The 21,943-nt window shown below is 41.2% G+C and overlaps 2 protein-coding genes across 3 annotated transcripts in view; both read right to left on the reverse strand.

The window, feature by feature from the left end:
• Window positions 1-21,943, reverse strand: part of LOC110515909 (uncharacterized) — a 113,752-nt gene that overhangs the window by 74,683 nt on the left and 17,126 nt on the right. The gene's annotated exons all lie outside the window — the stretch shown is intronic.
• On the reverse strand, window positions 4,876-20,592 carry LOC118965330 (uncharacterized). 2 transcript variants are annotated; one of them, XM_090207073.1, is made up of 5 exons: window positions 20,485-20,592; window positions 18,824-19,073; window positions 12,095-12,343; window positions 6,123-7,417; window positions 5,696-5,881 (listed from the first exon to the last, which is right to left on the reverse strand). In XM_090207073.1, exons 2-5 carry the CDS (start codon window positions 18,924-18,926, stop codon window positions 5,822-5,824), a joined length of 1,707 nt encoding a protein of 568 aa, XP_090063199.1. In that variant the 5' UTR covers window positions 18,927-19,073; window positions 20,485-20,592; the 3' UTR covers window positions 5,696-5,821. The 2 variants fall into 2 exon arrangements, with proteins under 2 accessions (XP_090063198.1, XP_090063199.1); XM_090207072.1 differs by lacking the exon at window positions 12,095-12,343 and having other exon boundaries at window positions 4,876-7,417.

A 21,943-nucleotide genomic window follows, 5' to 3' on the forward strand; every position in this document is an offset into this window, starting at 1 on the left:
GGATAAGCATAAGAGCATTGGAAGAGGAGAAGACCACTAGAAGTCTGGCCATGTGGAGAAGTGCAGTTATAGTAAGCAACAATTTACTGGTTAGGTCATACCCAGCATGAGGGATAAAGATGATCCTGTGTCTGGTGAGTGTAGCTATTAAATGAAGTTTGAGCATCTTTGCAATACAATATGTTCTATACAGTTGTCAACATTCTACAAGGAAAGAGCCACATAACTATATAATCATTAACCGGGTTACCCTGGATACTAGACTTCCATGAGTGATAACTCAGTTCTAGAATGTTGCCATTGATGAGAATGAATCTAAATCTATTGACATTCAGAATTGACTTTGTTTAGACATCCAGCCTGTTTTGTAGTTTAATGACCAGACACAAATCTTCACAAGGCACTGTATTTATTTATTCAGAGGGGTACATGCATTCACAGTCTTGATCTTGTCGTGTCTTTGGCATCATTAAAGGGAAGACTTATTTTATCAAATCAATTCTCTGTAATTATTATTAAGTGATTAAACTAATCATGTAAATGTAATTATCTAGGAAGTCGGGGCACCGAGGAAAATCTTCAGATCAAAGTTATAATTTTCCTAATCAGATATTTTAATATCTGATCAATTAGTCTTCTAATTAATGAATTATTCTTTACCTCACATTAGTCTCATTCCAAATGTCATAAATTGTTGGTTATCTGCACGAACCCAGCCTTTACTATGAATCATCCATACAGCAATTCTCTTAATCATTTATTTACTAACTAACTAAACAATCACAGAAATGCATAAACAAACACAGCAGATATGGTTACAAGGAAATGATAGGGGAGGTTCCCTAGTGGGCTAAGCCGATATGACGGCTTGGTGGACAAAGGGAAGTGGGTGTGGCCTGAAGAGGGCGGGAAAGACAAAAGGAGTCAAGACACAGTTGATATTTATATTAGTTGAAATGCTAATCCTTTGCACATGAACACTCACTCATTCGGGAATAATTGCAATCAATATATATTTACGCCCAGTGTGTCGTCGTGATCTCTGTTGGAATCGTCCGTCTGTCTGTTGGAGAGTCAGTTCATCATTATCTCTCTCGCTGCCTCCCTGAAGATCAAGTCTTTTGTGGTTAAAATGGATACTTCAGAAGACTATTCAGAAATGTTTTCATAGAATAGCTGTTTCGGCAGTTGTCGGTCTTCGCATCCCAGTTTGACATAATTTCTAGCTGCAGACTAGTAAATAGTATCTAAGATTTTCTCTTATTCTGTCGGGATCGATAGTCGCAGAGTTGAATAATTTCCACCCGTGTAGCCAATGCTCCACGTGGTATGGTTAAGAATTCAATAACCATTACAACCTTTGCTTACACTGAGTTTAATTTGTAACAGTTGAAAAGGGCTGTTCCTGTAACGGCTGTCGTCGGTGTAAGAAGGTGATGACCAAGGTGCAGCGTGGTAAGTGTTCATGATTTTTAATAATAATCAAAACTGAACACTGAATAACAAAAACAACAAAGAAACAACGGAAAAAGTTCTGTCTGGTGCAAACACACAATGACTGAAAACAACCACCCACCAACCACAATAGAAAACAGGCTACCTAAATACGGTTCTCAATCAGGGACAACGATTGACAGCTGCCTCTGATTGAGAACCATATCAGGCCAAACACAGAAATAGAAAATCATAGAAAAACTAACGTAGACAACCCACCCAACTCACGCCCTGACCATACTAAAACAAAAGACAAAGCAAAGGAACTAAGGTCAGAACGTGATAGTTCCATGACGCCAGATCATGTCTGTGTTCACGGGGGCGGGACAATTACTTGGTTAAACTTTAAAGGGTATACAATTCTCTTTCATTAAAGGTTTAACATCACCTTACATCATTTCACAAATCGTTTCATCTTTACTCATTCATTTTATACAAGAATTAGATGCAAACCCCATAATTGATAAATGCACATATTCAGAGATATAGTCATGTGTGTTTCCTGTCCTCTCTGAGGTCATCAAATTAAACATATTCGCCATACCCGTCCCTTAAGTGTCCACGAACCATTCCCACCTTCTCACAAGTGGACATATTGTACCAAATCCTCATTTTGGGAATTTAGGAGTTCGCCATGTGAAATCCTTTGTTCTCTCTAGGTGTCCCTTTCTGCATGCACAGGGGGAGAGTCTCCTCCAGGAATTTACGATATGAGATAAAAGAACCTGGGTGTTGGAGAGAGAGAGAGGAGGGGGAAGCCACTAGCTATACCCAGAAAGGGCCACGTCATGACAATCTATAGGGTCCTTCCCACTGTGTGATTGATGCCAAGTGATAAAATCCTAAGTTATCAATTAAACAGTCCTGAAAATGACTGTTTATTAAATATTCTACAGCGGTAATGTCATCAATCAAATCAAACTTTATTTACATGGCACATTTCTTACAACGAACGCATTTCAAGGTGTTCCAAGTCATTCATTGAAAGACATGTGTCACTTAACATCCTTCCTGTTGGCAGGTCTCAATAGGTGACCAGGGGATTCTCTCTACCACATGAGAATGCCTCCGCGGAGCTCATCAGTGGAGCCATGCAGCCTATTTTGGCGATTCACAATATCGTCCGTACGGATGCCAGCCGTGCCAAACCAGGTGCAGTAAGTGGAGGACCTGTACCCGGGCGAAGACCACAACCCTCTGTCCCGAGAGCCGACAGAGGAGGATTATCAGAGGGCAGGGGGCAGGTTCAGCGGAAGGAAATGTCTTCTTGAACCTGAGCCAGAACAACCGCTACCCTCCACGTCATCCCTGTCTGTACCGGACATTGTTAGAACAAGGGCACCTGGGGCATGCAGGCATCCTGGCTGGCAGGGTGCTGTCGGTGGAGCAGCAGGAGGCTAAACGACAGGCAACAGTTGGACAGCGCACCAACAGTCACACCACGAGGAGGGAGGATGACGGACAGCAATTATGGAGCTGTGGTTAGGACCAAAGGCGTTACTCCGTCCCTGCTAAAAACAGTCCTCAGATCAAAAAAAAAATATATATATATATATACAAACATACAATAAGAAAAAAATTATAACGAGACATAGGCTACATATTATACATTACGTGTGAAACATTATGTGAGGATTATATATAGATTCAATCAATGAGATGTGGGGGGAGATTCTCCATATAGTCCATAAAAGGTTGCCAAATTCTGTAAATTCTGTCTTTAACTTATTCCTCAAGCAGTAAGTGATTTTCTCCAAAGGGATACAACTATTAACTTCCGATAGCCACATTGCAACTGTCAGGGAGGAATCCGATTTCCATTTCAAGGCAAAACATTTCTTGGCAATCGCTAGCAATATTTCTGTTAGCTTTACAGTATGGCTTTGCCTAAGATTGGTGTTAGTAAAGGTACCCAGTAGACAGACCTCCGGGTCTAAAGGGAATGCAACCCCGTGAATTGAGGATTAAATGCAAATGTTTAATAGCATTGTATTTAATTACAAACCAATGCATTTTTAAATACATTGTGGTTAAGGTAGAGTATGATTTCATTAAATCATTTCATTAGAATTGTTTTAACACCAATCATAGTCAAACTATCGCAAACTGTTTGACTTGAAAAATAACAAAACATACTTTTTTTAAAGAGCCGTTTGGGAGCTGTCATGGTCATTTCCTGTATTACTAAGTGAAAGGAGAGTTTACAAACCACACACCAGTCAGAGTTATACATAAACTTAATCTTTTAATTAAATGAGCTTCACCATATCCCTGTGACTCTCAGATCAATTCAGTGTCTATAAATGAATTCTGAGAGTCAACATAATGGCAACTGGGATCTTTTATAGCAAAGATCCACCCCTCCCAACTCACAATGATGAACCACAGGTCTTAGGAAAACTGCACACAGGAATACTTTTACTTGAGAGAGGAGTATCCCATAGCCAGACAGCATTAGTTATAAATTATTGTTCAGTTCGCTCTCTTAGACGAGGTTCTACTTCTCGTTCTTGGTACTTCCCATTACCAAACATTACCTCATCCAATGGCATATATCAATTGTCAATTCTAGATACTCTTATCTCAAATACACCCCCTCCACCTGGACAAGCTCACAGAGGAGAGTGAGCCTCTAGGTCATATACTAGGTCAAGATAAGGGCAACATCAGAGGGGACATACAATGGTTCCAGACACTGTCATACTCTTCCCCCAAATGGGAAAAGTAGGGAGTGACTGGCACACAGACATTGTGGAGCCAAGAGATAATTGGTTCCCCCTCAATCATCCCTTCAAGTGTTTTAAAAGATACGTTCACATATGAAGACAAGCCTGACCTCTCCCCTCTCTGGGGCCCAAGTCATTTCCCCACATTAGCATATTTATGAAAGTAGATAAAACATCTTATTTATCAATGTTACCTAACTAATTCTGATTCTGCTACGACAGAGCCAAAAGAGCCGGCTGGAATGCCCATCACTAGACTGTAGGTTTGGACTCAGTGTGGATGGAAAGAGGCAGGCTGTTAATCTGTCAACTCTGGATAGAATCCCAGTCCTAAACAGAAGTCTGAGATCAACTTCCTGGTTCTCCCCTGTGCAGGCCACACCCCCTCCTATTGTTACTGTGTGTATGAAAACATTTTGAACAATGGCTTCCTAAAATGCCATGGTGCTGACTAACACACTAGGAAAGGTTGTGGTTGATGTGGGCCATCACAGGTGAGTTCACAGCTCTTCCACTCTGGAAAGGGTAACACAAGCTTCCTTTCTGGTTCCATTCCCTAATAGTAGGTGGATCATACTTGAATTGTGGTAGTAATATTGTCCCTGGACTTTGGCACCATAGAAAACACATTACAATTATACATTGACAAAATAAATGTTATTTTATTTAACTTTTATTTAAATATGAAAACATGTCCTTTATACTGCAAAACATGATTTGTATGCATTGTAGAACATACTGGGGACTAGCTAATTGGCATGTAGAGGTGTAGTGACATGTATTCAGTAGATACATAGACATTTACATTAGTTTGAATAACATCAATTAAACAAAACACATTACATTGTCTGTATAGATAACCCAAAGTTTGACCAGCACAAATTCAAGTAGAATTCGCACATCAATTAAGTTCAATGCAGACATCCAAATACATTCATCAATGACGAAAATAATACATCTATTTAAGACAATTTAATGAACATGTTTATTGTTTCAAAGTATGTATATCACTAAACAAAAGTTGCTTAGTAGTAAAACAAAACAACAAAAAACAACAAAACTAAATGGTGAAAACTGATCATCACATCATCTCTATCTGATACATGTTGTGTCTAACTCATTCCCACAGAGAACTGATCATCACAATCTGATACATGTTGTCTACTAACTCATTCCCACAGAGAACTGATCATCTCTATCTGATACATGTTGTCTACTAACTCATTCCCACGGAAAACTGATCATCACACCATCTCTATCTGACATTTCTTAACTTATTCCCACAGAGTACCACACAGTCCACAATCAGACTTCATTGTTTCAACGTAAGAAGCCTCGTAGGATATTCAACCTTAAAGGCAAATCCAAGGAACTCTCAATATCTTTAGAGTAAAAGCTAACAAAACACAACAAAAAACTGACATGGTGCTCACTGATCAGCAAAATAACAAGAAGCTAACATTCTATAACACGCCTGCACAGTTCTCTCAGTGAGAAACAATAGGATCCCAATAGTGTTTTATTCTTTCTTAAATGTTATCAAATTCACTGTTAGCACTTCATTTATGAGATGAGAATGAAGTGATGTAATGACTTTACTCTTAGCTGGTCTGAGAGAACTGATGAGGCTTCTCTCCTGTATGTATATGCTGGTGACATTTTAAAAGGTATCTAAATCGGGGGAAACTCTTCCCACAGTCAGAGCAGAAGTGAGACTTTGTCTATATGTATTCGCTGGGGACATTTGAACTTTTCCAATTGGGAGAAACTCATTCCATTGTCAGAGCAGAAGTAAGGCTTCTCTTCTGTGTGTGTTCTCTGATGAACTGTTAGCTCAATTGATGTTTTGAAGCACTTACCACAGTCAGAGCAGGAGAATGGCTTCGCTATGTGTATTAGTTGGTGACTTTTTAATTTATCCAATCTGGAGAAACTTTTCCCACAGTCAGAGCAGGAGAAAGGCTTCTCTCCAGTGTGCACTCTCTGATGAATTGTCAGAGCTTGTGATGTTGTGAATCTCTTCCCACAGTCAGAGCAGAAGTAAGGTTTCACTCCTGTGTGTGTCCTCTGATGAACTTTTACCTCAGTTGATGTTTTGAAACATTTACCACAGTCAGAGCAGGAGAATGGCTTCTCTCTGTGTATTTGTTGATGACTTTTTAACTTATCCAATCTGGAGAAACTTTTCCCACAGTCAGAGCAGGAGAAAGGCTTCTCTCCAGTGTGCACTCTCTGATGAATTGTCAGAGCTTGTGATGTTGTGAATCTCTTCCCACAGTCAGAGCAGAAGTAAGGTTTCACTCCTGTGTGTGTTCTCTGGTGAACTTTTACCTCAGTTGATGTTTTGAAGAATTTACCACAGTCAGAGCAGAAGTAAGGCTTCTCTCCCGTGTGTGTTCTCTGATGAACTGTTACATCAGACGTTGTGGTGAAGCATCTTCCACAGTTAGAGCAAGAGTATGGCTTCTCTCCTGTATGCACACGTTCATGTACTTTTAAGGTATCCAATCGGGAGAAACTCTTCCCACAGTCAGAGCAGAAGTAAGGTTTCTCTCCTGTGTGTGTTCTCTGATGAACTTTTACCTCAGTTGATGTTTTGAAGCATTTACCACAGTCAGAGCAGAAGTAAGGCTTCTCTCCTGTGTGTGTTCTCTGATGAACTGTTAGATCAGATGTTGTGGTGAAGCATTTTCCACAGTCAGAGCAAGAGTATGGCTTCTCTCCTGTATGTACACGTTCATGTACTTTTAAGGTATCCAATCGGGAGAAACTCTTTCCACAGGCAGAGCAGAAGTAAGGCTTCTCTCCTGTGTGTGTTCTCTGATGAACCTTTACCTCAGTTGATGTTTTGAAGCATTTGCCACACTCAGAGCAGGAGAATGGCTTCTCTCTATGTATTAGTTGGTGACTTTTTAACTTATCCAATCTGGAGAAACTTTTCCCACAGTCAGAGCAGGAGTAAGCCTTCTCTCCAGTGTGCACTTTCTGATGAATTGTCAGAGCTTGTGATGTTGTGAATCTCTTCCCACAGTCAGTACAGGAATTCAGATTCTCTACTGTGTGTATTTTTAGGTGTATTTTTAGCTTTGATAGAACTGGGAAAATCTCCTCACAATGTGGGAGGTGGTGAGACCTCTTAGCTCTGTGATCTTCCTGCTGTTGCTCTCTGGATGTAGAGAATGTCTCAACATGGTCTCCTGTGTGAACAACATCAGAAGAACCAGTCAGTGGGATATACATATGACTTCATTAACAGTGTGTTCAGAAAGTATTCACATCCCTTGACTTTTTCTACATTTTGTTGTGTTTCAGCCTGAATTTAAAATGGATTAAATTGAGTCATTGTCCTACACACAATACCACACACATACAAGGGCATGGATACATGACTAGATATTGGATATTGTTGTATCAACATGAATTTTACAATGACTATTTACCATCTGAATATGAAAACCACATCTGTAGATTCTAAACCAACAGTTGGAGGACAGGTGGAACTAAACCACCAGTTGGCCAGAAAGTGTTATATAAAAAGTGTTTAGTCCTTATACCATATGAGTCAGTGGAACACCCCATAACACCAGTGGAACACCCCATAACCCCATAACGCCAACGGAACACCCCATAACGCCAACGGAACACCCCCATAACGCCAACGGAACACCCCCATAACGCCAACGGAACACACCCATAACGCCAACGGAACACCCCATAACGCCAACGGAACACCCCCATAACGCCAACGGAACACCCCCATAACGCCAACGGAACACCCCCATAACGCCAACGGAACACCCCCATAACGCCAACGGAACACCCCCATAACGCCAACGGAACACCCCCATAACGCCAACGGAACACCCCCATAACGCCAACGGAACACCCCCATAACGCCAACGGAACACCCCATAACGCCAACGGAACACCCCATAACGCCAACGGAGTACCCCATAACGCCAGCGGAGTACCCCATAACGCCAGCGGAGTACCCCATAACGCCAGCGGAGTACCCCATAACGCCCGCGGAGTACCCCATAACGCCAGCGGAGTACCCCATAACGCCAGCGGAGTACCCCATAACGCCAGCGGAGTACCCCATAACGTCAGTGGAGTACCCCATAACGCCAACGGAGTACCCCATAACGCCAACGGAGTACCCCATAACGCCAGTGGAGTACCCCATAACGCCAACGGAGTACCCCATAACGCCAACGGAGTACCCCATAACGCCAGCGGAGTACCCCATAACGCCAGCGGAGTACCCCATAACGCCAGCGGAGTACCCCATAACGCCAGCGGAGTACCCCATAACGCCAGCGGAGTACCCCATAACGCCAGCGGAGTACCCCATAACGTCAGTGGAGTACCCCATAACGCCAACGGAGTACCCCATAACGCCAACGGAGTACCACATAACGCCAGTGGAGTACCCCATAACGCCAACGGAGTACCCCATAACGCCAACGGAGTACCCCATAACGCCAACGGAGTACCCCATAACGCCAGCGGAGTACCCCATAACGCCAGCGGAGTACCCCATAACGCCAGCGGAGTACCCCATAACGCCAGCGGAGTACCCCATAACGCCAGCGGAGTACCCCATAACGCCAACGGAGTACCCCATAACGCCAACGGAGTACCCCATAACGCCAACGGAGTACCCCATAACGCCAACGGAGTACCCCATAACGCCAACGGAGTACCCCATAACGCCAACGGAGTACCCCATAACGCCAACGGAGTACCCCATAACGCCAACGGAGTACCCCATAACGCCAGTGGAGTACCCCATAACGCCAACGGAGTACCCCATAACGCCAGTGGAGTACCCCATAACGTCAGTGGAGTACCCCATAACGCCAACGGAGTACCCCATAACGCCAGTGGAGTACCCCATAACGCCAGTGGAGTACCCCATAACGTCAGTGGAGTACCCCATAACGCCAACGGAGTACCCCATAACGCCAGTGGAGTACCCCATAACGTCAGTGGAGTACCCCATAACGCCAACGGAGTACCCCATAACGCCAGTGGAGTACCCCATAACGCCAGTGGAGTACCCCATAACGCCAGCGGAGTACCCCATAACGTCAGTGGAGTACCCCATAACGCCAGTGGAGTACCCCATAACGTCAGTGGAGTACCCCATAACGCCAGTGGAATACCACATAATATAAAACAAAAACAAGAAAAATAACAGACATTGAATATCCCTTTGAGCATGGTGAAGATATTAATTACACTTTGGATGGTGTATCAATACACCCAGTCACTACAAAGATACAGGCGTCCTTCCTAACTCAGTTGCCGGAGAGGAGGGAAACTGCTCAGGGTTTTCACCATGAGGCCAATGGTGATTTTAAAACAGTTAGACTGAGGATGGATCAACAACATTGTAGTTACTCCACAATACTAACATCAATAACAGAGTGAAAAGAAGCAAAGCTGTACAGAATTAAAATATTCCAAAACATGCATCCTGTTTGAATTAAGGCACTAAAGTAAAACTGCAAAAAATGTGGCAAAAATAATTAACTTAAAATCCTGAATACAAAGTGTTATGTTTGGGGCAAATCGAACACAACACATCACAGAGTACCACTCCTCACATGGAGGTGACTGCATCATGTTATGAGTATGCTTGTCATCGGCAAGGACTTGGACGTTTTTTGTTCGTTGATAAAAAATAAATGGAATAGAACTAAGCACTGGCAAACTCCTAGAGGAAAACCTGGTTCAGTCTGCTTTCCAACAAACACTGGTATGCAAATTCACCTTTCAGAAGGACAATAACCTAAAACAACAAGGCCAAATACACACTGGAGTTGCTTACCAAGACATTGAATGTTCCAGAGTGGCCTAGTTACTGTTTTGACTTAAATCATCTTGAAAATCTATGGCAAGACTTGAAAATGGCTGTCTAGCAATGATCAACAACCAACTTGACAGAGCTTGAATACTTTTTTTCCAGAATAAATGTGTAAATATTGTACAATCGAGGTGTGGAAAGTTCTTAGAGATTTAAACAGAAAAACTCACAGCTGTAATCACTGCCAAGGGTGCTTCTTCAAAGTATTTACTCAGGGGTGTGAATACTGTGGTGGTTCATTTCTTTACAATCAAATGAGGAGAGACAAACTTATCACACAAGTCAGAGTTATACTTAAACTAAATCTTTAAATATCTTATTAATAAGGGAGCAGGTTAATACAACGCACACATACAAAGTGAATTGATTGAGTGCTCTACGATACATGGCTGGTCGACAAATTCACGCTCAGATGATTTATTGAGAACCCAGAGACAAAAGTACAAAGTCCATCCTCTTTCAGTCTACATGACAAACAACAGATACATAGATGGGTCACAAGGTTAAGATTTGTATGGAATATACCTATAATACATAGCAGACAGCATCTGCTGTGTCAACAGTTTTCATTGTGTAGAGACCAGTGTCTGGTCCTCTGACTGCATACTGGAACCATCTCTCTCTGGTACCATATTGTATGAAAGATACTTATAATTCACAGCAGACAGTTTTCATTGCGTAGAGACCAGTGTCTGGACCTACTGGAACCATCTCTCCCTGGTACGGTATAGAACAGAAACATTAACTCATGCTCTGGAATGCTCTTTAGGTTTTATCACCCAGAAGACATGGTAAATCTCCTGTCAGTGTTATGTCCCAGAGGCCCTTCCTCAGTAGAACACACACACACCATAGTTAAGAATACTCTGTTCTGTCGAATAAAACAACCATTTGATGCAATAAAAGTATTATAACATAATCTTGCAATCTTCCACCATAATACTTATGTAAATTAGATATTTCTGCGTTATTATTATTATTTTTAAACATTTGCAAACATTTCAAAAAAACATGTTTTGCCTGTCATTATGGGGTATTGTGATGTCATTATGGGGTATTGTGATGTCATTATGGGGTATTGTGATGTCATTATGGGGTATTGTGATGTCATTATGGGGTATTGTGATGTCATTATGGGGTATTGTGATGTCATTATGGGGTATTGTGATGTCATTATGGGGTATTGTGTGTAGATGGCTCAATTTCTATTTTATTTTTTTATTTAGGCTGCAACATAAAATGTGGAATAAGTCAAGGGGTATGAATTCTTTCTGAAGGCTCTGTACTGTCCAATACAAAAGGAGAATACAACCATTCTAAAAGTGTACAACAGCTGAGAGTGAAAATTATGAGACTCATTTCATATAATCCTCCACTCACTATCACAAGGGTTAGTAACTACACAGACTCATTTCATATCATCCTCCACTCACTATCACAAGGGTTAGTAACTACACAGACTAATTTCATATCATCCTCCACTCACTATCACAAGGGTTAGTAACTACACAGACTCATTTCATATCATCCTCCACTCACTATCACAAGGGTTAGTAACTACAGACTCATTTCATATCATCCTCCACTCACTATCACAAGGGTTAGTAACTACACAGACTCATTTCATATCATCCTCCACTCACTATCACAAGGGTTAGTAACGACAGACTCATATCATCCTCCACTCACTATCACAAGGGTTAGTAACTACAGACTAATTTCATAGAACTTTAAAACACTGGCAGTTTGTCTACTTCACTTATTTAGTCTACTCTCTGAACACTCCAGATAGCCCAGTGAATAAAACAAATGCTGACAATACTGGTGTCAAACCACTTTTCATACACAGTGGGAAGTTGGAATGAAAAACAAGTTTTGTACAGTCTGGTGTTTATCAGGGATGTGATGTCAGAATGACAGAATTCACAATAGCAATAGACTGGGTCATAACTAATGGAGGTATAACCTATGAAGGGAACTTATAGATAGAACCTGCTCTTACCATGATTAACAGATGTCCCAATCTTCTCCTCCTCTTCTTCATCTTTAATGTTGACATTCAGCTCCAGTGTTTGACTGCAGTCTTCCAGCTTCACTGATGCCATCTCTGGATCCTGCAGTGCAAAATGGGCTCCACTGTCACAATCAGGACCCAGTGACTGTAGGGTTGGACTCAGTGTGGAAGGAGAGAGGCAGGCTGGGTTTGTCCTCACTGTTGATGTTACCGGCCTCAGACTTGACCTAAGTCGGCCTGTAGTAATAAAGACAAACGGACAAAAGTTATTGTCTTTTAGTTCTGGCACTTCCTTAATTCTCTTAAAAAAAATACAAAAATAAAAACAATTGTTCAATGATCTAATTTCAATAGACCGGGTAGTTAAACATTGACAACAAAACATTAATTCACATTAGACGAGGGCACACACTTTAAATTACACGTAAAAAAAAAAACTTGCGCTTAAAATAAATGAAAAGTTCTTACAAATGGGGGCAGGTATGCAGGCTGTTACAATATTAAATTACATGTTTCTAAAAACAGGCTATAGGATACATGTGCACCACCAAGTCAGAACAGTAGGCTAAGTTCTTAGGGGGGGGGTACCAAATTCTTAGGGGGGGGCACATGGGCTACTAACATACACATTCTCTGGATGATGTCATGCTGGATTGACAGCATGGCCAAAGCATTTAACCTTTCTGGCCCATGGAGTTGCGTAAAAAGGTTTTTATCCTTTTAAAAAGGTAGAAAAGTTTCTCTCCGACTCGGCAGTTGTCATCGGAGTGGTGATGATGATGATTTTGAGAAGAGAGACCGTCTCAGACAAGGCCTCCTGCAGGTTATTCTCGTAGAGTGATTTCAATAAAGAAAGTGCTGTCTTTCCAGTGTGCAGCTCAGGATGCCGGTAGACAGGGAACAGCTCCCTTCTCAGCTTCTCCTGGTTACCCACAAGCCATAGCTGGGTAGAACACTGGAGTTCTGCGGTCCAGAAAGGAATCCATCAGTAGCGTTTGGACACCACGTACATTACCACTCATCAGCGCTGACCAATGGTAGGTTGGTGCAACCAGCTTCTCAGCTTCTCCTTGACATTCAGTGGAGCTAGTACTTGTTTGATGGTGTTGGAGAGGCCAACACCAGTTTTTGTCCTTCACCTCTACAAACACGTCTCACACACACTGTTGTCTGGTGTTGGAATCGGCTAAACTTTGAACATTGAGATATTAAATAAATGATAGAGACAAAGACTTGAATAGAAAGAGTTTGTAAAAGGATGTGTTTGATGGAGGAGAGGAGAGCGATGTGTTGATATAGGGAAGACAGATGGATATCTGTCGGTCAGGAGGTGAGAGGTGAGGTCAGTTCCCCTTAAGGGAGTAATCAGGGTTGCTACAGTGGGGAGAACAAGTATTTGATACACTGCCAATTTTGCAGGTTTTCCAGACATGTAGATGTCTGTATTGTTTTATCATAGGTACACTTCAACTGTGAGAGACGGAATCTAAAACAAAAATCCAGAAAATCACATTGTATGATTTTTAAGTAATTCATTTGCATTTTATTGCATGACATAAGTATTTGATACATCAGAAAGTATACATCAGAAAGTACACATCAGAAAGTATACATCAGAAAAGCAGAACTTAATATTTGGTACAGAAACCTTTGTTTGCAATTACAGAGATCATACGTTTCCTGTTGTTCTTGACCAGGTTTGCACACACTGCAGCAGTGTGTAAGTAGGAAAACCTGCAAAATCGGCAGTGTATCAAATACTTGTTCTCCCCACTGTATCTGGTTACCTTCTTTCCTGTGGAGCCATAAACTGTAAGGAAGAGGAATGTCTTAAGTAGGATGTATATAAACTGTGATGTCTCAAATGTTTTGTCTGATTTCAGCTGCACAGAATCTTTGGAAAGATTAAACTTGGTTAAAGCTTCTCTAGTGTTTGTGAGTTATTTACTCACAAAAAAAATAAGAACCTAACAGTTGGTGTTGTCGACAGGATTCACCACGATTTCATCAAACCAAAGAGTCCAGATCAGTGGAACAGGAGCCGGCACAGCAAATAAGGTAGGCACATTCCTACACCTGTTACCACTCATTCTGACATCTTGGGGAGATGAGAATCGTAGGCTGAACAATTATAGAATACAGCCTTTTGAAGCCTGAGTTTATTCAAAAGGCCCATTGTGTAACGACCGGTCGTAGCTTTATAGTAAATGGTAAGGCCCGGAAGGTAAACTCATACAGGGTGCTTGCTACCTGTAGGGTAAGTCCTAGGGGGTAACTCCCTAGCAGGTTGGTTCCTGCTAGTACTATAATGTCAATAGTAAATCCCAGTGGATTAATACCTGTGATTATTATTAATATAGGGTGAGTCCCAGAAGGTAAACTCACGCAGGCTGGAACCTGTGAAGGGTGAGTCCTAGGGGGTAAATACCAGTGGGGTTGGTTCCCTGCATAGCTATAACAGGGTGAGAGCCTAGTTGTATTGGCCATAAAAGTGTGAATGGAAGGTTAGTTGTGTGCCCCGTTGGGGCGGTGAACCATGGCAGATTATGTGGAAATAGGAAGACAAGTGTGAATAATTTTGGTGAAGTGTTATCAATAATAGGGAGATTGGAGGAGATACGGCACAAAGGCATTAAGAAATCCGTATTCTCCAGTAATAGATTCGCAGACGTTTATGGTATCGGTTTTAACACAAGGTATTAAGTGCTGTGTCCAATTAATTATTATCCGGGGAAGTGTGTAGTGCTCTCTTAGAAAATAGTTAATAGATGGTGTGTATAATCGACGGGAGAGCGTGGAGAGAGAGAGAACAAGCTCAGGTGAGAGACTCGTGTACGTGGAAAAAACAGAAGTATTGAACTGGATATTAAAATCGGGACATTATCAAGGGCCATGAAATGTGACAGGCAAAAGTTACATGTGCCGTTGGGAAATTTAACTGTAAACGATACGCTAGAATGATAAGTCCCGGGTGAGGATGGGGGGGGGTATACACCCTGCTAACTATTTAAACTGAAAACGCATTGAGATACTGATTTCTTTACCAGGCCTGTAATGAGACCGGCAATAAAAGGTTGTTTATAAATGTATGTTCTAACAGGGGTGATGGGTGCGGAGTTGATCAACTGGAATTGGTGCCTTCGTCTCAAAGAACACACTGAGGTCAGTCATTCTACATTCTAAAGTGATAAAACGTTTTGGTTGTGATTGGGACACTGAACACACTGAGGTCAGTCATTCTACATTCTAAATTCTAAAGTGATAAAACGTTTTGGTTGTGATTGGGACACTGAACACACTGAGGTCAGTCATTCTACATTCTAAATTCTAAAGTGATAAAACGTTTTGGTTGTGATTGGGACACTGAACGGACTGAGGTCAGTCATTCTACATTCTAAATTCTAAAGTGATAAAACGTTTTGGTTGTGATTGGGACACTGAACGCACTGAGGTCAGTCATTCTACATTCTAAATTCTAAAGTGATAAAACGTTTTGGTTGTGATTGGGACACTGAACGCACTGAGGTCAGTCATTCTACATTCTAAAGTGATAAAACGTTTTGGTTGTGATTGGGACACTGAACACACTGAGGTCAGTCATTCTACATTCTAAATTCTAAAGTGATAAAATGTTTTGGTTGTGATTGGGACACTGAACGCACTGAGGTCAGTCATTCTACATTCTAAATTCTAAAGTGATAAAACGTTTTGGTTGTGATTGGGACACTAAACACACTGAGGTCAGTCATTCTACATTCTAAATTCTAAAGTGATAAAACGCTTTAGTTGTGATTGGGACACTGAACACACTGAGGTCAGTCATTCTACATTCTAAATTCTAAAGTGATAAAACGCTTTAGTTGTGATTGGGACACTGATTGGGACACATAGTTTTCACGTGAAGTGAGGTCTAACTGCATAATGGGTGAGTGAAGACACCATGACACAGGAAGTGAAGATACCATGACACAGGAAGCGGAGCGAGAGAGAGACTAGATTCCATTGTAAGACATACAGAATGGTTGGGTCTGGGAACTACTATAAACATAATAGTTGGTTTGGGGTTTAACTGCTTTATGGGTTAATACATCATATGATAGAGGATATTATTTACATATTTATTTCACCTTTATTTAACCAGGTAGGCTAGTTGAGAACACCTTTATTTAACCAGGTAGGCCAGTTGAGAACACCTTTATTTAACCAGGTAGGCTAGTTGAGAACACCTTTATTTAACCAGGTAGGCTAGTTGAGAACACCTTTATTTAACCAGGTAGGCTAGTTGAGAACAAGTTCTCATTTACAACTGCGACCTGGCCAAGATAAAGCAAAGCAGTTCGACACATACAACAACACAGAGTTACACATGGAATAAACAAACATACAATCAATAATACAGTAGAAAAATCTATATACAGCATGTGTAAATGAGGTAGGATAAGATAGGTAAGGCAATAAATAGGCCATGGTGGCAAAGTAACTACAATATAGCAATTTAACACTGGAATGGTAGGATGTGCAAGTTGACACACTGGGTGCAAAGGATTTGGAGTTGTACCTTGTAGGTTCATAGATAATTTGTGTGAGATTGAGGGCATCAAGCTTAGATTGTAGGATGGCCGGGGTGTTAAGCATGTCCCAGTTTAGGTCACCTAGCAGCACAAGCTCAGAAGATAGATGGGGGCAATCAATTCACATATGGTGTCGAGGGCACAGCTGGGGGCAGAGGGTGGTCTATAGCAAGCAGTAATGGTGAGAGACTTGTTTCTGGAAAGGTGAATTATTAGAAGTAGAAGCTCGAATTGTTTTGGTACAGACCTGGATAGTAAGATAGAACTCTGCAGGCTAACACCGCCCTTTGGCAGTTCTATCTTAGCGGAAAATGTTATAGTTAGGGGTGGAAATTTCAGGGGTTTTGGTGGTTTTCCTAAACCAGGACTCAGACACGGCTAAGACATCCGGGTTGGCAGAATGTGCTAAAGCAGTGAGTAAAACAAACTTAGGGATGAGGCTTCTGATGTTAACATGCATGAAACCAAGGCTTTTACGGTTACAGAAGTCAACAAATGAGAGCGTCTGGGGAATAGGAGTGGAGCTAGGCACTGCAAGGCCTGGATTCACCTCTACATCTCCAGAGGAACAGAGGAGATGTAGGATAAGGGTACGGCTAAAGGCTACAAGACCTGGCCGTCTAGCACGTTCGGAACAGAGAGTAAAGGGAGCAGGTTTCTGGGCACGATAGCATAGATTCAAGGCATAAGGTACAGACAAAGGTATGGTAGGGAGAGAGTACATTGGAGGTAAACCTAGGCATTGAGTAATGATGAGAGAGATGTAGTCTCTAGAGACGTTTAAACCAGGTGATGTCATCGCATATGTGGGAGGTGGAACGACATGGTTGGTTAAGGTATATTGAGCAGGGCTAGAGGCTCTACAGTGAAATAAGACAGTAATCACTAACTAGGACAGTAATGGACAAGGCATATTGATATTAGGGAGAGGCATGCGTAGCCAAGTGATCATATGGGTCCAGTGAGACACGGCGATTCAGACAGTTAGCAGGCCGGGGCTAGCAAGCTAGCATAAGGGCCTTAGAGGGACATCACGATGGGGGAAAGTCTGTTTTTGCCTCCCAGTGCAGTGACGTCGATAGACCAGTCGTGGAATTAGTAGGGTTCCAAGTAGCAGAGGGGTCCAATTGGCAAAATGGGTACAGTGGTCCAAGAAACTGGCCGATGGATCAGCTAACAGCCCAATATGCTCTAGATAGCTAGCAGGCCGCGGTTAGCAGAAGGGCCTTCAGGGGACGTCGCGCCTGAGTGGCCTGTTGGGATCCCCGGGCAGATTATGTCGGTATTCCAATCGTGAAGGATCGGCGGGGTTCCGTGCCCCGTACCGGCAGTAGAAGGGGTCTGGATATTGTAGCCGAGGAGTGGGCTTCAGGAGTAGCCCAGGAGCCCTAGCCGGGAGATGGGTCTAGCATGGGCTAGCTCCAGGCTAGTTGGTGCTTGCTCCGGGACGTAAACGTTAGCCAGGAGTAGTCAACCCAGGTTGCGGTTAGCAAGCGGCGATGATCCAGATGAAAAAGGTTCAGAGTTTGCTGTAGGAATCCGGGGCTTTGGAGAGAAAAATAGGTCCGGTATGCTTCTGGTTTGAAACGCGTTGTAAGAACTGGCGAGAGCTTTCCGAGCTAAAGGTTAGCTGATGACCTCTAGCAGTGGTTCGCTGACTGATAGCTGATAGCTAGTTAGCTTCAGTTGGCAGTGTTCTGAAGTTCTATGAAATGAGTCTATGTAGTTGCTAGGGTTGCTGTCAATTCCACTTGAATTTCAGTCAATTCAGGAAATAACTCATTGTAATTTCAATTCTCTGCAATGCTTCTCGATCAGGAAAAGTTGGTGTCACACTTTACTGTAGGTGTCCTTAGTCATGTATTTATCTTCTTTAGTCGACACTATGATAATTCCAGATAGCCCATTGAATAAAACACATGCTGACAATACTGATGTCAAACCATCCAGATCTCATTAGCATGAAATAACATCTACCTTCTCATTGAAACAGTTCTATAGCAACTTTCAACACACAGTGTGAAGTTAAAACAAACAACAGTCTGGAGTTCTTCAGGGATGTGTGTGTCAGATAGAACTTAACCTAGCAATAGACTGGGTCATAACTTACGGAGGTCTAACTTATGAAGAAAGAATCTGCTCTTACCATGATAAACAGATTTCCCAATCTTCTCCTCCTCTTCTTCATCTTTAATGTTGACATTCAGCTCCAGTGTTTGACTGCAGTCTTCCAGCTTCACTGATGCCATCTCTGGATCCTGCAGTGCAAACTGGGCTCCACTGTCACAATCAGGACCCAGTGACTGAAGGTTTGGACTCGGTGTGGAAGGAGAGAGGCAGGTTGGGTTTGTCCTCACTGTTGGATGTTACAAACCTCAGACTTGACCTTGGTCGGCCTGTAGTAATAAAGAGAAACGGACACAAAAGTTATTGTCTTGACAGTTCTGGCACTTTCTTAATTCTCAAAAAATAAATTATATTTGTTCAATTATCTAATTTCAATAGATCAGGTAGCTAAGCATTGACAACTCAACATTCATTCCCATTAGACAAAAAGTACACACTTTAAATGACAATGTAAGTACTCTTAACCTATAGTAGATTTCCTACATTTACATAAATGCATAAATTACAACAAAAAAACAGTTAGTACAAGGTTGCAGTTAGTTTTGATTTTATTGGGATATATTATACTTCTCATTTGGACTAATCTTCCAAGAGTCCTTAAAACTATTTTAAAAAACAATTTATAATGTGATCACATTTTCACATATAACAAACACACTGAGAGACAAAGAGACATAAACACACTGACATATTGACCAGATAAATAATCTTAACAGTCTGAAAAGTTGGATTGATTCTTCCATAGTCCTGCACAACCTTCCAATGTATTATAAATAAATGATTCTAAAGTAATGTTTGAATTTATGTATAAAAACGTTTCTGGTTCGCTCAGATAAATTAATCAATTTCGTTATCACTCTGAATCTAAATGTTATTTTCCCTCATCTTCGTTTCTGTCTGGATAACACAGATTGTGGACAATCTATTCCTGGTATTGACTGAATGTCTGTCTCTAACCAACTGAGTATTGTTGTGAATAGAGTTTGTCCGTTTTAAATGGTGTGCATTGTGAAATAAAATGAGCATGGTGCATGACTACAACAGAAGAAACATATCTCCACCTTGAAAACAATCCTTGTTGCTTTGTTCTGTCCAATCTGCAGCCTCCTAACTTGCCTTGCTGATGCACGTGCCCATATTTAGCTATCCTTCTGATAATGTGTGCAATTTAGGCAGCACTATGGACTATGCTCCTGAATAGCCATGTCTTCACAGTATTATTTCACCTCACAAAAAATATATTTTGTTTCCCATTTGTCACAACATAGTAACAATCATAGACAAAGATAGAAACACCTGAATGTCTGAATATTGTTACACATGTAAAAATAATAATAATAAGTGAAGCCGCGCTGCATGCACTGAATTCAGTTGACGTAGACAGAAGGGGAGCCGCCATTTTACCATCCCGTGAATTTTACACAAAACCAATAACGAACTCAAAAATAACAAATAAATAGATTTTAAAAATGAAATTAGCTTTAGTAAATGATGTTCATTCCCTCTGCCAAACCCAAAGTCTCTAGCTATGTGACATAAAATAGTTATGCTCACTCGGCTTGACACAAATATTACACATAAAACCTTTACCAAACGTGATAATACCATAAAGGATGTGTTACCCAGCACGTTATGACATGTTCTTTCGATATTACAAAGTGTAAAAGTGCTATTACATACCTGTAGTAATACATGTGAAACGGACACAAATTATATCGTCTTCACCACACAGTTCTGGCGCCTTCCCGGAACTTCCTGTTCCACCACTGCAACAGAGGCAGTGTTGCCAACTCCTCAGTAAGGAAAGTAGCTATTGGCTGTCTTTTTGTCCTCTTTTTTTTATGAACAACAAATCAATACAGGAAGTACATGAGGGAACACAAGTATATATGAATAATATATAATGGATAATTGTGCTAGAGGGTACAATATCACATTACACAAGGACCTTAAGGGACATACACACACTTAGAATTCTAACAGCTTTTTTGTTAGTAGAATATTTAATTGTCGTAAAATACAGTTCAATTTATTTTTTTTAAGGTAAGAAAATTAATTTTTTTGTTTGTAAATGTACATTTGTGAATATGAAATTTGGCCAAAAGAATAAAGAAATGAATTACATAAAAATGTTTCAGCTTATTTCTATCGTAGGACTCCAAGCAGTACATCTCTCCACAATAGTGTAAGTTCTTCATAAATGTGTTCCATTATAAATCTACTGAGGTCTTGCCCCAATTTTCTTACATGAATACAATGCCAAAAAAGATGCAACACTGTCTCTGGGTGGTCATTACAAAAGGAGCAATTTGAGTTGATGTTTTCCTTCAACTTCTTCATATAGTGGTTGGCAGGATAATATTTATGAATAATTTTAAAGGAAACTTCCTTAATTTTGTTAACAAGTAGGTATGTGTGTGGCAACAGCCAAACTTTTTCCCAACAGATATTATCAATAAATCCATTCTAATAAGGCATGACATAAGGTATGAAACTGTTTGAAACAAGGTTCGTATCGCTCTGTTGTTGAATGGACCAAAAGTTAAATAAATCTTTCCTACTGATGAGTCAACAGGGTCAACGGAAGGTAGGCACTGAGAGTCTTGACACGTTCCTGAATAACATAGCAACACCTGAGGGAACGGCATCTAAAACAATTGCAAAATCTTTAGGTGTTACAGGGACCTTGTAAAGTGATAAAAATGGAGCTCTATAGGAGAAAGCCCTGCCTCCAACTGTTTGCTTAGAAATTCTAGGGACAATTAGGAGGCCTGCGTCTTGTGACCGTAGCGTACGTGTAGGTATGTACCGCAGGACCAAAATCAGAAAGATAGGTAGGAGCAAGCCCATGTAATGCTTTGTAGGTTAGCAGTAAAACCTTGAAATCAGCCCTTGCTTTGACAGGAAGCCAGTGTAGGGAGGCTAGCACTGGAGTAATATGATCCAACTTTGGGGTTCTAGTCAGGATTCTAGCAGCCGAATTTAGCACTAACTGAAGTTTATTTAGTGCTTTATCCGGGTAGCCGGAAAGTAGAGCATTGCAGTAATCTAACCTAGAAGTAACAAAAGCATGGATACAATTTTCTGCATCATTTGTGGACAGAAAATTTCTGATTTTTGCAATGTTACGTAGATGGAA

Source organism: Oncorhynchus mykiss, chromosome 18 (genome assembly GCF_057628025.1).
Source record: "Oncorhynchus mykiss isolate SJ-2025 chromosome 18, ASM5762802v1, whole genome shotgun sequence".
Taxonomy (NCBI): Eukaryota; Metazoa; Chordata; class Actinopteri; order Salmoniformes; family Salmonidae; genus Oncorhynchus; species Oncorhynchus mykiss.

Excerpts from the sequence above, each read along its gene's own strand:
- LOC118965330 (XM_090207073.1), bottom strand. The coding sequence starts at position 18,926 with ATGGCATCAGTGAAGCTGGAAGACTGCAGTCAAACACTGGAGCTGAAT. Across the intron at positions 12,344-18,823 it reads TGGGAAATCTGTTTATCATG|GCCGACTTAGGTCAAGTCTG; the intron begins GTAAGAGCAGAT and ends TTATTACTACAG. Across the intron at positions 7,418-12,094 it reads TGGGACATCTGTTAATCATG|GAGACCATGTTGAGACATTC; the intron begins GTAAGAGCAGGT and ends TTGTTCACACAG.